This window comes from Abrus precatorius, unplaced genomic scaffold (genome assembly GCF_003935025.1).
Source record: "Abrus precatorius isolate BTA unplaced genomic scaffold, Abrus_2018 Scaffold11, whole genome shotgun sequence".
Classification (NCBI taxonomy): Eukaryota; Viridiplantae; Streptophyta; class Magnoliopsida; order Fabales; family Fabaceae; genus Abrus; species Abrus precatorius.
This window is the reverse complement of record NW_020874303.1, coordinates 3713207-3731290: the sequence shown is the minus strand read 5'-3', so window position 1 is coordinate 3731290 and position 18084 is coordinate 3713207. Positions and strand designations below refer to the sequence as shown.

The 18084-nt window shown below is 33.9% G+C and overlaps 3 protein-coding genes across 3 annotated transcripts; all 3 read right to left on the bottom strand.

The window, feature by feature from the left end:
- Positions 1 to 6095: 6095 nt before the first annotated feature.
- Positions 6096 to 7793, bottom strand: LOC113854418. Its single transcript, XM_027485378.1, has one exon. The coding sequence runs from the start codon at positions 7791 to 7793 to the stop codon at positions 6096 to 6098; it is 1698 nt and encodes a 565-aa protein (XP_027341179.1).
- A 26-nt stretch (positions 7794 to 7819) lies between these two features.
- On the bottom strand, positions 7820 to 9784 carry LOC113854417. The gene has a single exon (XM_027485377.1). The coding sequence runs from the start codon at positions 9782 to 9784 to the stop codon at positions 7820 to 7822; it is 1965 nt and encodes a 654-aa protein (XP_027341178.1).
- A 459-nt stretch (positions 9785 to 10243) lies between these two features.
- Positions 10244 to 11851, bottom strand: LOC113854416. The gene has a single exon (XM_027485376.1). It carries the CDS (start codon positions 11849 to 11851, stop codon positions 10244 to 10246), a length of 1608 nt encoding a protein of 535 aa, XP_027341177.1.
- Positions 11852 to 18084: the final 6233 nt, after the last annotated feature.

Here is an 18084-nt window from a genome sequence, read left to right as displayed (position 1 = left end):
TAAATACAGTTAGCAAACGTTCCCGATCTAAACCAAAATGAAGAGAATGAGGTTAATGGTTGGTCTCTTTTTTTATCCCTTTCTTCTTCTTGGATTATTTTCAAGAGTTTGTTGTTCCCTCTCTTAAAATTTTTTTCTCTCTCTCTCTGAAAATTTTTTTTGCTTTCTTCCTCCGAAAAAAATCTCCCTCACCGCATCTCTTGCTTGAGATTTTATATTGGGTTCATTTAGGGTTTTTACAAAATGCCAAAAATATGAGTTTTTTTCCTTTTTTATGCTTAAATCAGTTTTTGATGCTGGGTATGAGCCTGCATACTGCAGATTTCCGTTTCCGTGAGCCAAACTTGTTTTTTTCCAAAAATTTCCATTTTTCTGTAAAACAATTTTATTTTATTTTTTAAATTTTTTTTAAAAATTTTTTGAGGTAATCCTGGGAGATAAAAAAAATGGTATTCACAGTTACCCCTCTTTACTCAGTTCATATCAATTAGAGATATTTTAAAGTTAGAGTTGATGAGAACTGAGTAAAGAAGTGAATCAAATTTTTTTGTCTAAAATAAACAGAGGGTACAAGGAATACAAAGACAAATATAATGAACACTCAGCTGTTAGAGAAAGTCATAATTTATGAAAATTTGTATTAAACAAAATTGTGAAATGACATTGACTTTTAACTAAAAACAAAGGTTGCCAGACAGATACTGGGCTTAAACAACAGGATAAAAGGTGTAAAATGTCAGTTCGATTCTGAACTTTAATAGAAAGGTAAAATGTGGCAGGTAGGTTCTAAGCTTTGACAGAAAAATAAAATGTGTCAATTCGATTTTGAACTTTGACAGAGAAGAGAAAGGTGCCAGTTTGGTGCTGGGCTTTGACTGAAAAAAAATAAAATGTGCCAGCCAGGTTCTGGACTTTGACAGAGAAGGAAAAAGTGCCAGTCAGATTCTGGGCTTTGACAGAAAACAAAATGTTCCAGTTAGGTGCTGGGCTTTGAGAAAATGTGAAAGATGTTGTCAAGTTTTAGGCTTCGACAAAAACATAAAGGGACTTGGACAAGAAAGGTAAAAAGAAAGACAGAAAAATAAAAGGCTGATCATGTTCTTGATTGCAAAAGAAAACAAAAGGACAGTCAGACTCTGATCTTTAACAGTAAAGTAAGACAGAAAAATAAAAACATCAGTCAACTTCTGAATTTTGATGAAAAGTAAAGAACTCAGTCAGATCATAGACTTGGACTGAACATAAAGGTTATAAGGCAGATAATGAATTTAAATTAAACTTCAAAAGGTGATAATAGATAAAAACAAATGCATACAAATGTAATGATGCGCTTGCATAAACTGAATGAATGTTATCACTTGGAGTGATGAAGTCAAATGCTGTTATGAGACTTATTAAATCAAAACAAACTCTCTGTCCTCTTTTTTTTTGGGGGGGGGGGGAATAGTAATCTTTCAACCTTATTGGAACATGTGCGTCAAGATTCATGAATGAGTAACTTCTTTGGTCAGGATCAATTCTTTCATGAAATTGGAGCTAGGTAAGACATCAATCAAATTAAACTGTCATCTATTTTTGAATCGTCAAGAGGAGTCAACTTCTTCTGTCATGCTAAAATTATCAGGAGATTCATCGAACTTACTGTATAGCTTATTATTGTAATCGTATTTTCTTATTACCCTTTTAACAGTTTGCATGTTTCCTTTTAGTATATAATTATTGAAATGACAATAAAAATGCTATTGAAGAAGTTGAGTAAACAAAGAGGTGTATATAAGCTGGATAGAAGGTGACTAAAGTCAAAGATAAATATTTTTGGAACATAGGAATGACTGTAATAAAGAAATGGTGAATTTACAAAGAAGACTTACGACATGAGTAACGAAGAAAAAAAAAATAATACATCAAAGGATCAAAATAACTATGAAAATAGTGAAGTATTATGCCGATTAAGTGACGTCTTCCAGATGAACAGTGCTAATCTTTCCCGTAAATTGATCATCCATTAACAAAACTGCCAAAATAAAATGCCCCAGTATGGTATTTTGAATCCATCTTCCGTTTGATTCAACTTTAACCTCTCAAAATTGCCCCAATTTAGTATTGTAGTCGATCATATTTCTCAATTTGAAGCTCTTTCTTGCGACTGAAGTTAGTGCCCCTCTGAACCGCCCTTTCAGGTTTTCAGTTCAGTGTAGTATTTATTTGACCTTAATTTTTGCCTGAGCCGCTCTTTCGAGTTTTCAGCTCACCAGGTCGCTCTAACTTTTGCCTAAGTTGCCCTTTCAGGTTTTCAACCTAGCGAGCTGTTTTCTTCTTTTTTTCTTTTTTTTAATTATTTTTTTCTTCTTTTTTTTTTTAAGCATAGTATTTTTTTACAGCATCAGAATTGATGGGGTTTGGAAGATCTTGTCCATCCATGTTTGTGAGGATTAGAGCCCTTCCTCAGAAAGCCTTTTTCACCACATATGGTCCTTCATAATTCGGGGACCACTTGCCACGATAATCTTTATGCGTTGGCAAAATCTTTTTAAGCACCATATCTCCCTCACTGAATTCTCTTGGGCGAACCTTTTTATCAAAAGCCTTCTTCATCCTTCTCTGGTATAGCTGACCGTGACATAACGCATTCAACCGTTTTCCTTCAATGAGATTCAATTGATCAAAATGAGATTGCACCCATTCTGCTTCCTCCAATTTGGTCTCCATTATTACCCTTAAAGAGGGAATTTTGACTTCAATAGGAAGTACTGCTTCCATTCCGTATACCAAAGAGTATGGAGTTGCCCCGGTTGAAGTACGAACTGAAGTTCGGTATCCATGCAAGGCAAATGGCAGCATTTCATGCCAATCCCTGTACGTCACTACCATCTTTTGGATGATCTTCTTAATATTTTTATTGGCTGCTTCAACTGCTCCATTCATTTTTGGGCGATAGGGAGAGGAATTATGATGTCGAATCTTGAAATTGTCACACAATTCTTTCATCATTTTGTTGTTCAAATTAGTGCCATTATCTGTTATTAACTTGCTTGGGAGGCCATACCGACAGATCAAATCCTTTTTAATGAATCTCACCACCACATTTCGGGTCACACTAGCATATGAAGCAGTCTCAACCCATTTTGTGAAATAGTCAATAGCAACTAGAATGAAGCGATGACCATTAGAGGCTTTAGATTCAATGGGTCCAATAACATCAATTCCCCACATTGAAAAGGGCCAAAGCGATGATAAGACATTCAAACTTGTTGGGGGAACGTTAATATTGTCAGCATATGTCTGACATTTATGACATGTCTTCACATAATGAAAGCAATCGGCCTCCATTGTCAACCAATAATATCCAGCCCTTAAAATCTTCTTTGCCATGGCATGTCCATTGGCATGGGTCCCAAATGAACCTTCATGAATCTCTTCCATGATCTTTCGTGCTTCTGAAGCATCCACACATCTAAGCAGAACCATATCATGATTCCTTTTGTAGAGCACGTCTCCATTCAGAAAGAAACTCATTGCTAACCTCCTCAATGTCCTTTTGTCATTTTCAACAGCATTTAATGGGTATTCATGGTGTTTTAGGAAATTTTTAATGTCATGATACCAAGGTTTACCATCAGATTCTTCTTCAACCATTTGACAATAGGCAGGATGATCAAGCTGTTGCATCTTTATGAACGGCATGTCTTCTTTTTGACTCACTACAAACATTGATGATAAAGTAGCTAAAGCATCAGCCAATTGATTCTCCTCACGAGGAATATGTTAGAAAGTAATTTCATCGAAATACTCCACTAGCTCTTTGATATAGGCTTGATAAGGGATCAATTTGGCATCTCGAGTCTCCCATTCACCTTTTAGCTGGTGGATGACCAAGGCTGAGTCACCATACACCTCAAGAATTTTGATCTTTGACTCTATAGCTGCTTGAATTCCCATAGCACATGCTTCATATTCAGCTACATTATTTGTACAATCGAATGATAATCTAGCTGTGATCAGAATATATTGCTTCTCTGGGGAAATTAGTATAGCACCAATCCCGTGTCCGAGTGCATTAGAAGCACCATCAAACATCATGACCCATTCATCCCTTGCTGACGATTCTTTCTCATTGAGCAACGCCATTATATTTTCATCAGAAAATTCGTACTGTATTGACTGATAATCATTCACCGGTTGATGAGCTAAAAAATCTGCAAGAACACTGCCTTTGATTGCTTTTTGAGTAACATACACAATATCATATTCTGACAGTAAGACCTGCCAACGAGCAATCCTTCCAGTAAGGGCTGGTTTCTCAAAGATGTATTTGATTGGGTCCATTTTTGACACCAACCAAGTCGTGTGACTCAACATATATTGCCTTAACCTACGAGCTGCCCAAGCCAAGGCACAACAGGTTCGCTCCAACAAAGAGTATCTAACTTCATAATCAGTGAACTTCTTACTCAAATAATAAATGGCATGCTCTTTCTGACCCAATTCATCATGCTGACCTAAAACACATCCCATGGATCCTTCTAACACTGTCAAATACATAATAAGTGGCCTCCCTGACACTGGCGGCACTAGTATCGGGGGATTTTGCAAATATTGCTTTATCTTCTCAAAAGCTTCTTGACAATCATCATTTTACTCCATCGGCTGATTTTTCCGTAACAACTTAAAAATTGGTTCACAAGTGGCAGTTAGTTGGCATATGAATCGGGCAATATAATTCAATCTCCCCAAAAATCCACGAACTTCCTTTTCAGTGCGAGGAGGCGGCATTTCCATGATTGCTTTTGCCTTGTCAGGATCAACCTCTATTCCCTTTTGACTGACAATGAATCCCAACAACTTGCCTGATTTTACCCCAAAGGTACATTTGGCAGGGTTCAACCGCAATTTGAATTTTCTCAACCGCTCAAACAATTTGTGTAAATTTACAACATGGTCTTCTTCAGTCATTGATTTGGCAATCATATCATCCACATAGACTTCAACCTCCTTATGTATCATATCATGAAATAATGTCACCATCGCCCTTTGATATGTTGCCCCGGCATTTTTCAAGCCAAAGGCATGACCTTGTAGCAAAAGGTGCCCCAAGGTGTAATGAATGTGGTTTTCTCCATATCCTCTTCAGCCATTTTGATCTGATTATAACCTGAGTAACCATCCATAAAAGAGAAAAATGAATGTTGAGCTGTATTATCTACTAGCATATCAATATGAGGCAATGGAAAAATCATCTTTAGGGCTGGCTCTATTTAGATCCCGATAGTCAACACACATCCGAACCTTTCCATCTTTCTTGGGAACTGGCACAATGTTAGCAACCCATTGAGGGTATTTAGCAACAACAAGAAAACCTGCATCAAATTGCTTCTTAACCTCCTCTCTAATCTTCAATGACATCTCAGGCTTCATTCTCCTTAATTTCTGCTTAACTGGGAAACACTCTGGTTTTAGTGGCAATTTATGCTCGACTATGTCAACATCTAGACCTGGCATATCTTGATAAGACCATGCAAAGACATCATTATAATCATGCAAGAGTTTAATCAACTTGTCGCGCTCTTGTTTTTTCATGAGGGTGCCTATTTTGATTTCTCTCTTATCATCTTCAGTCCCTAAATTAATTGTCTCAGTGGGTTCATCATAAGGTTGGATCTCTTTCACCTCTTGATCGACCAATCTTAAAAATTTGAGGGTAAATCAACATCACTATCATCTTCGACAGCTTGATTAATGGGACAATCAAAATTAGTGGATGAGATATTAGCATTGTTACTTTCAGACATGTCACTTTCAAATCTGCATTGTGCGAGAGTTGAGACAAAAAGAAAATAAACGACAAGATTCAACTGATAAAGAAAAAGACACGAAAGATTACTGAGAATTCAAATTGCATTTCATTTAAATATACTTAAAAGGAAACATGTGTCCCAATTTACAAAACAAACTGATATTTCAAATTACAAAAAGAAATCATATATCAGCGTTTTCAAAAAGTAATGATATCCTAAAGCTTTAGAACAAAACAATAGGATTAACTTCAAGAATTACTTTGAATAGCTATTAAAAATCACAGGTAACTCGATGATCTCCTAATTGCCAACTTCTGTGTTTGGCGGACAAGTATGAACTAGGTCCACAACCTCTTCTTCAGGTGTATCCACATCAGCAGTAGCCACTGAGTCTTGAAACTCAAATCCAGCACTATAGAAGCTCTTCAGAAGATCACAAATGGGGACCCCTTCAGTCTTAGGCTCCCTACCTTCTAACCTGGCTAATCTTCTTTCTTTCTTTTCTTCCATGACTCTCCTCTTATCAGCTTTAGTGGGTGTGTATCCCAACCCAAATCTATCCTTATTCTCATGGAGCTGCAACCAATTTGCTGCTTTCGTGATGGTTTGTCCTAACACGTATCCATACTGACAACCTCCGTCAAGCATGACTTTAGCAGTCATTATGGATGTATTAGACAATCGAGGCTTTAAGATTGGAGCTCCCTCTCCAACATAAGTAGCATTTGCAATCTCTAAAGCCTGAAAAGAAGTCTCTAGAGCTTCTTCAGCGGCTTCAATATAAGGCGTGGATGAAGGTTTGCTCACTAACATATCTTCTTCACCAGAGATAATCACCAACTTATTATCAATGATAAACTTCAGTTTCTGATGCAATGTGGATGGTACAACTCCAGCAGAATGAATCCAAGGCCTCCCCAAAAGACAGCTGTAACCTGGTGCGATGTCCATTACTTGAAACAAAACATGAAAGGTGCAAGGACCAATTTGAATTGGAATTTCAATTTCTCCAATGACCTCTCTCCTTGTTCCATCAAAAGCTCTTACTATCATGGCACTAGGTTTCATATGCGACCCATCATAAGGTAATTTTGACAATGTTGCTTTTGGCATCACATTCAGAGAAGACCCATTGTCAATAAGCACTCTAGCAATAATGTGATCTCGACATTTCACAGAAATATGCAGTGCTTTATTGTGCCCCATTCCTTCGGCAGGTACTTCATCATCAGCGAAGGTCAGATAATTGTTTGAAACAATATTACCAACAATACCTCTAAACTTGTCGGTAGTGATATCATGGTTGACATGAGCCTCATTCAACACTTTTAAAAGAGTCCTCCTATGTGGCTCAGAGTTCAACAACAATGATAAAAGAGATATTCGTGCTGGAGTTCTGTTTAATTGTTCCACAACTTGATATTCACTTTGTCGAATAAATTTCAAAAACTCACAAGCTTCTTCATCTGACACTGCTTTCTTTATTTCAGGCATTTTCTCTTTGTCAGCGTTTTCAAACTCGCCCACTTTGGCTTTCCCCTTTGAGGATATCTCTATCTCTTTTGTTCGCTCTTTTCTCAGCTCCTCAGGTGTGTAAATACGACCGCTGCGGGTCATTCCACCAACGCCAGCAATGTGTGAGACGGCGAGAGTATCAGAATTGACACCTTGTGTTTGATTTTCCTTAAAATTGTCGACATAAACCCCTGCATCATACTTCCATGGTACTGCTTTATTGTCCTTGTAAAGGAATGGAGCCGATACTTGTATAGTGATGGGTCTAGGTCCATTGGTAGTTGGGGTATTCATACATTTGGTGTAATGAATGACCAAGGGTTTCGGGAAAGTGGAGGATTGTCTATCAACAGTCGAAACTTCATTTTTCTCCTTAGGGTGCCCGATTTGGACCAAATGCTTGTCCATCAGGGTTTGCAGAACATGCTTGAATTCTTCACAATCTTCAATGGAGTGGTATGCATTAGGGTGCAAGTCACACATATTTTCTTCATGTACAAAACCCCTGATCAAGTCAACCTTGCATAGCTCATAAAAATAACCTTAAGAGGAGTGGTAACCTCTTCAACTTTCCTCTTTAAAACATGTGCTGGTTCTTCCTCGATGGCATTTACTGACGATCCTCTATGCCCAGGTAGGGGGTTACTCCTAATGTTAGGATTATCCTCCTTAAAATTTAGCCATTTAGCATTAATTAAGTCTTGCACTTTGAACTTTAATGCCCTACAATTCTCTGTCGAATGACCAATGCCACCAGCATGATACTCGCACTTAGCATTTGGGTCATATCCTCTTGGATATGGTGGTTCTATAGGTTTCATTGGACAGGGTACAACTAATGAACTTTGGAATAGGCAAGGTAGTAACTCAGTGTAGGACATGGGGATTGGGTCGAATTGAACTTGTTTCCTTTCTTGATTATTTTGGGGTCTTATTTGGTTGGGATTTGGGTTTTGGTTCCAATGCTGGGGTGGTCTCATGGGTGGTGTTATAAGAAAAGTAGGCAGAGCAGGTTGGTAGGGTCGCGGCTGATAAGATTGGGGACTTGGATTCTGTAAAACAGCATTGACATATAGGTAAGACATTTGAGGAGCAGGAAATGTGGGTTGGAATTGAAAAGGTGCAGGGTTAGGTCTGATGAAAGGAACTTCTCTTGGGTGAAAGGCTATAGCATTACTCTCTCCCCCCTTCTTTCTTCTTGGACCATTTGTAAATTTCTTCAAATTGGAGGGTCCGCCCAAATTGTGAAATATCTTACCATTCCTCATTCCTCCTTCCACTCTTTCTCCAATAATCACAACATCAGAGAAGTTTGACGAAATACTTCCGATCATCCTATCATAGAAAGGTGATTGGAGAGTATCAATAAACATAGCTACCATTTCTTTTTCAGACAAAGGGGGCTCCACTTGAGCTGCAACTTCTCTCCATCTCTGGGCGTATTCTTTAAAAGTCTCATCCTTCTTCTTTAACATATTCTGCAGTTGTAATCTATTAGGAACCATATCAATGTTGTACTTATATTGCTTTAGGAAAGCATCAGCCAAGTCTTTCCAACCACGAATACGAGTACGCTCAAGATGCATATACCAACTCAAAGCTCCTCCAATCAAACTGTCTTGAAAAAAGTGAATTAGTAGCTTATCATCATGGGCATGTGATGCCATCTTCCTACAGTACATGATCAGATGACTCTTTGGGCATGTCGTTCCTTTGTACTTATCAAAATCAGGCACTTTGAATTTTGGAGGAACTATTACATCTGGAACCAAGCAAAGATCCGCGGCTTCTCCAATGCCATAGCTACTCCCCTCAATAGCTCTCAATCTTTCTTCCAATATTTGCAATTTTTCTCTAGATTGGAAGTGCTCCTCTGAGTAATTGGGTTGGGGTTCTTCTAAGGTCTTATAGGAATGGAATGGTGATATGGCTGGGTTTCCGTCAAGGCTAGGATTAGTGATTTGTGGTTGGTGATGGATCGGTTGATTTGGGGTAGGTATAATGTGGGGTATATGAGTTTCTTGAGGATGAGTATTTTGAGGGTAAGCATATGATGGGATGGATGTTTGGGTTGGTTGGATTTGTGGACCTGAAGGTTGTGCAGGATTGGGTTGATTTGATGGTTGGCCAGTGTTTGGTGGGTTCTCAGCTATCGGTGGTGTATAACCTTGAGGAAGGCCATATGGGGGAAATTGGACATCTTGTTGATTGAAAGCTTGTTGTGGAGGCCTTTCTACATGCAAGGTCAAAGGCACCATTGTTTCATGAGGAGGAAAATTTTGGGACGGTCCTTGTGTAGGGGTAAAACCTGGTGGATAGGTAGGAGTGGGTTGTGCTGGAGGTGCTTGAATAGGGGTCCCCTCTGTGGTTCTTCGCTCTAAAGACTTCAGTGCCTCTAGAATTTGTGCCATTTGTTCTTTCAACTGATTAACATCGTTTCTTAGCTCTTCATTGTGCTCCTCTAACTCATCCATGATCCTTGCTTGAGCGCGAGTTCTATAAGGATGCTTTAGAAAACGTTTCCCCGTTATATTTGTTTAATTTTCTGAAATAATTTGTAGTCAAAAAAGAATTAATCAAAATGAAAATTGCACTTAAAAAAATAACAACCAAAGACTAAAGAATCATCACAGTTGTTGAGCGTCTTCAAGTCTTTAATGGAAATTAATGTAGGATCCTCGTTAAATGAAACACACCAAAATATAATCCATAATCAAATTAAAACATCAAAGTACATCAGAACTTGATTCAAAATACATTTTTTTTTTTTACCCATACCCCATTCCTAGCCCTAGCTATCATTCCTTTCATCTCTGAGACCAACCAGTTGCAATGGCTAAGGAAATCTTTAATTTCTTGAGGTATCCTGTAGAAAAAAGTAGCTGTCTCAGCCTTTGACAACATATACGAGATGTCATCAATCGCGGCATTAGCTAATATGCAAGTTGTATGAAGCGCTTGATCCAATACTCAATAAGCTTATCTCCTTCTTCTATCTGACCATCTTTCACTTTCACAATAGCTTCATACTCTTTCATGATTCTGATCACTTCCCACTTTTCAGCATTAATTTCAGCCTCGCATGCCATGACAATTTCCTTTATCTGCTCTTCCATATTTTTCACTCGTGTTTGGAGTTCACTGGCTTGAGTCAAAGCTTCTTCTCGATCTCTTTTTGCCTTGTACAATTCACCTTTCAATTGTCGTTTCTCATATAAAGCTGCATTTCGCTCCTTCACCCTCAATCCTAATTCCTTGTTTGCAGCTTCAAGGCAACGTTGAACTTTAGTTGTATGGCTTTGCACAGACTTCTGCTTCTTACAAACCTCTTCATAGGCTTGTTGTTTTTCACTGTTTTCTCTCTTCAAAATGGCGCAAGTTTGACGGCTCTCTCGAAGCTCCCTTTCTACCCTCACATTCTTTTCAATCATCTTAGCCAGTCTTACCTTTAATTCTTTTACTTGTTCATTCTCAAAGGGTTCTGGATTAGATGGCTCACTTTCTTGGGAGGTACCTGGATCTTTGAATGGTAACTTAATCTCTTGGACTCTTTCTTTAACCCATTGACGGTAACTTGCTTTCGCTGCACAACTTCTCACGCCTAACTCTTTTCCTTTTCGAACAACCCTTGCCCAAGCATTCCTTGCCTTTTGGATAAGCTCAGTGAAATTTCCATCTTCATAATAGACAACAAAAGGAATCAACAATTCCTCAGCAGGTGGTCCCATCATGGGATAAGCGAGCTGACGTTGTCCCATAATTGGATTGTAATTTATACAACCCCGAGTACCCATAAGAGGAACATTTGGGTAATTGCCACAATGATAAACAATAGTCATTGATTGTTGCCATGGAGTGTGCCACCTGACGTGTCCTTCATTCAAACTGGCTAAGTGATTAGCCCACTCTTGACCATTTTTCTGCCCAATTTGAAACCTCAGCAAATCAGTGATCGGACACTTGATCTCACTTGGCCTTTTAAAGACATGAGCTGTGAGCCATATATAAAGCATAGGTAGACAACATATAATCCTCTTTCCTTTCCTTTCATGGCAGAAACTCAGTGTACAATAAACATTAGCTAGTAGTGCAGGGACAGGATTTTCAGATCGATTTTTGCATGCAAGAAACACATCTATTGCTGCTAAATCCACAAAGTTGTCATGCTTAGGGAAAAGGACAATGCCATAAACGGTGAGTGCTAGGACATCTATGAAAGTCTCCCAATCTTCTTTTTCTGCCAAATTATGCATTTGTCGCTCAAGAAATTCTCTTGTGAATCCTCTATTTTGATGTTTTTCTTGGTAAGCTTGCTGTAACTCGGCTGGATAAATCCTTAAGACATTGGCGATAGTCGGCAGAGATGCATGATGTTTCATAGGGCGATATGGCTGTTGACCCTCCAAAGGCAAGTCTAGAATTTGCTCAAATTCCTCTAAGGTCGGAGCCAACTGAAAATCTTGAAAAGTGAAGCACCTCAACGGGGAATCATAATACTGGGCTAGAGCTGTTATGGCATCTTCTTGCACATTCACTTTCATCAATCTCAAAATATTTCCATACCTCCTCACTAAAGTGAGTTGTTAGACCGTCTTCAGCTTCTTCCCTAATTCTCTCAAACTAGTAGTGTCAACCTTTTTAACTTTTAGATGCAATTTTCTTCTCAACTCTACTGATCTCATCTCACTGCTACTTGATCCCACATTAATTTCCATTTCCTCGAATACTCAAACAACTTTGTGATTCTCAACCTATAAATAAAAAGAAAATAATGAGAAATTATTTCAAATCTTGTATTTGTTTCATTAACATAGAATCCTAGTAGCCATAAGGATCAATATTGATTCTAAACAGATAAACATCCATATAAGAATCAACATTAATTCTAAAGGAATCGATAATCCACTCGGCTTTTACATTAATGAGACAAATATGTGATGACCATGATAATGCGAGGACAATATGAATCATCACCCTTTTTAAGATCTTTTGAATTTTATTTTTGATAAATCTAAATTGATACTTAAAAGGGTAATGCTTCATCTAACAATGCAATGGTGTAAGAAATTATGCAAATTGTCATCCTTAACCTTATTTCAAAACTGATTTTAAATTTATTACAAGTGTCAAAAGGATGGCAATAAGCATGATATTCAAACAAATGATATGCAATGATATATGAAATGATGATGATGTAAGAAAAATTAATTGAAAGAATCATGTGAATCACTAGTCCTTATATCATTCCAAAATATAGTAAAAAAGAAAGAAGAAAAAAATTAAAAATTAAATAAAAAAATAAAAAAAATTCTTCTCTTCTTTTTTATTTAAAACTTTAAGACACTAATAATTCACATGATTTCTAAAAGAGTAAATAAGGAAAGAATACCCCCTTTTGTGTCCTATTTCAAGTCGCCTAAAGGGTCTAACTTAAATATCTACAACTTTCTTTTACGTGTAAAAACTCACAAAAGGTGGCTTGTAATCCTAAAAGGTCACTAGAGCTAAGATCCAATCCTTGATGTTGACCACAACAGTAGGGAGTCTACTAGATGCGGGACATCAAGAAAAGGTCAAATTCTAGCTAGGGTTTTCACGATAGCCAAATAGGACGTGCATCCAAAATGACACCGCTACATAACCCCTCTAATCCTAGGTATACTCAGACCTGGGTATAAGGCCCCACTCAAAGTGTGTGATAAATGTGTAAGTGGTAGTGTGTAAGGGAGCATACAAACCTTATCAACTCAACAAAAATAAAAAGCTGCAAAAATTAAACAACAATATACAAAATTATCAATAGTCATCTACCCTAGGATTAATAACAATATCAATATGAGCATACAATGAGATTACGCAATTCATACACGAAATATTTGCACGAATAAAAGAAACATTACAATTAACTCAAATAAATAAATAAATAAAAAGGATTAAACAAATAGAAACAAAATAAAACAAATTCGCACAATCAATTATCAAAGGCTTGACTCTCTAAAAGATGTCCCCAGTGGAGTCGCCATCTGTCGCAACCGGGCGGTCGCAACGGTAAGGCGAAAAACGTTTTTTTTAAAAAACGTATCAGAGGAGTCGCCACCAAAGTTTATTTTAAGAAAAACCTTGGAAAAACTTAAATATAATACGATCTTTGAAACCAAGAATGAGTTCGGGAGTCATTTACGTGTAGGGAAGGTATTAGCACCCTACAACGTCCGTTTAAAAAACGGTTACCTAAAATTAATTGTGCAAATTCATTCTAATTTTGAAAAATATTTATTTAACCCCTAAACATTAATTATTTTATTTTAGAAGAAGAAATATTATTTATTGAAATATTATTTGGGTTATTTTAAAAATTATTTTGACTTGACGGATTCGGTTCCCGCTCCTACGTATCCCCAGGTGCAATGGGGAACTCAAAGTCACGTAGTTCTATCTAAAAATTATGAAATTAGTTGATTATAATTAAGTTTATTAAAAGAAAAATTTATTTTAAAATTAAAATCATTTTCGTAAATTTATAATGTTTAGGATACAAGATAATGCAGTTATACATGTACCCTACGAGAAAACAATACAGAAAGTGAAGGAAGATCACACAACTATATTGCAAATCGTTAAAATATCTATATTCGTAAATTAAGTATTTGAATTTGAATTTTGATTATGATCAATGCTGAAAGAGAATTAAAGATAGCGTAAGCTATACGTTAATTTCTTATAATTTTTGGATAATCGAAAGCAATGTAAATCACACATCGATGTTATAAAAGATTATATCATATAATAAAAATGGGGAAATGATTTATTATTTAATTTGTTAAAATTAGAAATATGATTCAAGGAATTTTAAAATATGAAATTAATTTCATTTAATGAAATGAATAAATAAATTTCAATTGATTAAAAAAATATTTAATAATAATAATAAAAATTAAAACTTTGTTTGATAAATTTATGTTATATAAAATCTAAGGTAACGTTGGTACACGTAGGTTCTAACAATTTACGGTGCATGAAGGTAGAGTCGCTACACATTAGCATTATAAATTATTTTATTAATAAAACAATTTAGATTTAAATTAGTTGATTGATTCGTAAGTAAGTTAGTAATTAGAAGGAAAATATACTTTGATTTATTATTAAAGTGGTTAACTAATTAATTTAAGATAATACATGATAAATTAATATTGCATAAAGTCTTGGTAACGTAGGCACACATAGACTTTATCAATTTATAATACATGACGATAGAGAAGCTATATGTTAGTATTATAAATTGATGCAATTATATTATTATTTAAATTATTGATTATACAACAAAAAGATAAAAATAAGAAACATAAGTTATTCATCAAAACAAATAGAAACAAGACATGTATTTCAAATTACATTCTAAATCTACACAAAATAACAAAGAAGAATAATGGTACAATAATAATGAATAAATAATGAAATAGATATTAAAAAAATCCAAGAATTATAAAAAGTAATTTGCTGTATTTATTTTTTATTTAATTTTTTTATGAAGAGAAACACCTTTTACAAGTGGAAATAGAAATCAAATAAAATATTAAAATAAATGCTAATATTATAAAAGTAACGTAAAATAAAGTAAATTGAATTTAAAGGTATATATATAAAAAAAAGATAATAGACTAATTTTACTGAAATAAGTTAAAACAAAAATAATAATCAAAACAAAAATATATATATGTATATAAAAAATAAGCTAAAAAAAAAGCTTAAAATGATTTTTTTTTTTTTAAAGTGTGAGCTATCGAGCCCAAAACCCAAATAAATAAAAAGCAATAACATATTTAACATAATATAATGATGAATAAAAAAAAAAAAACGCCGGATATTGCATTGGAATTCAATTTTGAATAGTACAGTGGTACAAGCACTCATTTCTCTCGACATTCAATGCGTCGAGAGGTCCTTTCAACTTTATTTTAATTATAATATATATAAAAGATAACTATGGGATATGAAACGTTATGAAGCGGTTCGGGATGAATAGCTTTATGTTTGTATCATTTAGTTCCTATTCCTAAGTTCATTTTTATAAGAGTCTACCAGAGTTTCGACTAGAGTAAGATAACTTTCGTATGCAAAGCAAAAAGAAAGGAGAAATGAAGGAGAAAAATACCTTAAATATAGTTAGCAAACGTTTCCGATCTAAACCAAAATGAAGAGAATGAGGTTAATGGTTGGTCTCTTCTTTTATCCCTTTCTTCTTCTTGGATTATTTTCAAGAGTTTGTTGTTCCCTCTCTTAAAATTTTTTACTCTCTCTCTCTGAAAATTTTTTTGCTTTCTTCCTCCGAAAAAAATCCCCCTCCCCGCATCTCTTTCTTGAGATTTTATATTGGGTTCATTTAGGGTTTTTACAAAATGCCAAAAATCTGAGTTTTTTCCTTTTTTATGCTTAAATCAGTTTTTGATGCTGGATATGAGCCTGCATACTGCAGATTTCTGTTTTCGTGAGCCAAACTTGTTTTTTTCCAAAAATTTCCATTTTTCTGTAAAATAATTTTATTTTATTTTTAAAATTTTTTTTTTAAATTTTTTGAGGTAATCCTGGGAGATAAAAAAAATGGTATTCACAAAAGAGATTGATGAAGTATATAATTATTTTATTTTTTTTGTCTTCTTGGTATTTATATAACATAAAATATAGATCAGTATATAAAAAGATATTTAAACTTTGTTTATGATTTAATTTTTGAAGAGAAAAAAAAAGTTACTTAGTTGATAATAATTCTTATTTAAAAGTTTTTATACAAGGAAAGAAGATTTTATAAACTATTAAAAACTTTTTTAAGTTCATATTCTTAAGTTCTTTCCATTTAAAAGATTTTTATTAACTATTGTTACTTTTTTATTTTATTTTATAATCTTTTTTTTCTCTTTTAACTTTCAAAAAAGTCTTTAAGACATGTTATTTTTAAATAATCAAAAAATCATTACGTGTGTAAGAAAAACACATGGATTTGATGAGATTCGAGGGGTTCATCCTTTACATTAAGAGATTTTAATTATAGACAAATCTTGCTAGAGACCATTTTTAGTAACTACACACATATCTTTCACATAAATAATTTTAAGAAATGCTAATAATACATTATTTAACACATTCTTTTTAACATATTTCTAATTATTTATTAATTTTTTTAAATTACAAAAAAATTAAGAGAAAAACGTTAATGTATGAATGAAAAAGAATGAGATTTACATAATTTACATACTTTTTAATAAATTTTAATTAATAATTAGAAATATATTAAAATAATTATAATAAATAATATGTTACTAGCATTTTCACAATATTTTTTTGTTCTAGAACTAATATAACTATCAAAATATAATTATTACAAGTTGAAAAATAAGATATGGCATCCATCCATCAATAATTACCAAAAACAAAAATATATCCATTAATAATAGTTGTAAGTGATTTACAAAGTAATAATATATTTATAATTTAAAATTAAAATTATTTATGTTAGTTAATTCACGTATTTAATAATTTTAATACGATTCTTTTAGTTATTTTGTAAGTGTTTATATTATATATATTTTTATTCGTTTAGTCCATTTATAGACTACAAATTTATTTCTGAAAATCATGTTTTCAATTTAATCACAATATTTATATTTTTTTGCGGATCCATTTAGATTCTAATCTAGGACATTTTTTCTCAACCAACAATTTTAATTTTTTAATTTCATTAATATATATATATATATATATATATATATATATAGAGAGAGAGAGAGAGAGAGATTTAGGATTCAATGTTAAACTTAAACACTAGCTATATTTAAATTTAACCCATGTACGTATAAAAAAGACCATACTAAGTAGAATAGGGAAAAAGTCATGACACTAAGAGATCATACTTAAAGTCTAGAAACATTTTTTTTTCTAAAGTCGAGAGTAATTTTGTAATTTATATTTTAATATTTTTTCATAATAAATTTATCATGCAATTATTAATCATATTAATTATATTTTAATTACTATATTTATCAAATATTATACTAATATTTTTTATTTTTTAAAATATCATTACAATTATTTTATTTTAACTCTAATTTTTTCTTATTTTTATAAGCATCTTTATCTATAAAAATAACATAGATAATAATTAAACTTTTATATTTTATTAAACTACTCTTATTCAAACCACCACATATTGGTCCAACACATGTTTTGTTCTAAACTCGAGTAGCAGTGGATCACATCTCTTCATTAACAACGTAGGCCTCAAACTTAACGAAGTGTTCTACAGAACAACCCATGTTGCGTTTCTCTTTTCATTTTTCCTCGTAGAATGCTTACTCCATTTTCGTTTTCAAATCCGTTTTAAAGTAAAATCTTTGATGAAAACGGTAACATTCTTCAATTTGATTCTTGCATGTATGTTTATAATCATTTTGATTCGTTCTTATGAGATCCATCCATTGAATGTTTAAATTCTTAATTTGGAATTCATCTTTTTGTAACACGCATATTGCTTATCATTTGCATGATATTTGCTATCCATTGAAGAGAATATGAAAGGGAATATATTTTGTTTTACGTAATCATCATTTCAAAAGATCATGATTAAGGTGAAAGTTGTGAAAAAGGGATTGCTTTATTATATCATATAGCTTAAAAATCTGATGGACCATTATCATGCACAATAAGGATTAATGAATTGAGGAAATTGATGATGCAAAATGGTGCAAATATGATTGGAAAGATCAAAGAATTACTCATAAAG

What these genes read in the sequence shown, in the direction of transcription:
- LOC113854417 (XM_027485377.1), bottom strand. Translation starts at nt 9,784, where the DNA reads ATGGATGAGTTAGAGGAGCACAATGAAGAGCTAAGAAACGATGTTAAT.
- LOC113854416 (XM_027485376.1), bottom strand. Translation starts at nt 11,851, where the DNA reads ATGAAAGTGAATGTGCAAGAAGATGCCATAACAGCTCTAGCCCAGTAT.
- LOC113854418 (XM_027485378.1), bottom strand. Translation starts at nt 7,793, where the DNA reads ATGTGTGACTTGCACCCTAATGCATACCACTCCATTGAAGATTGTGAA.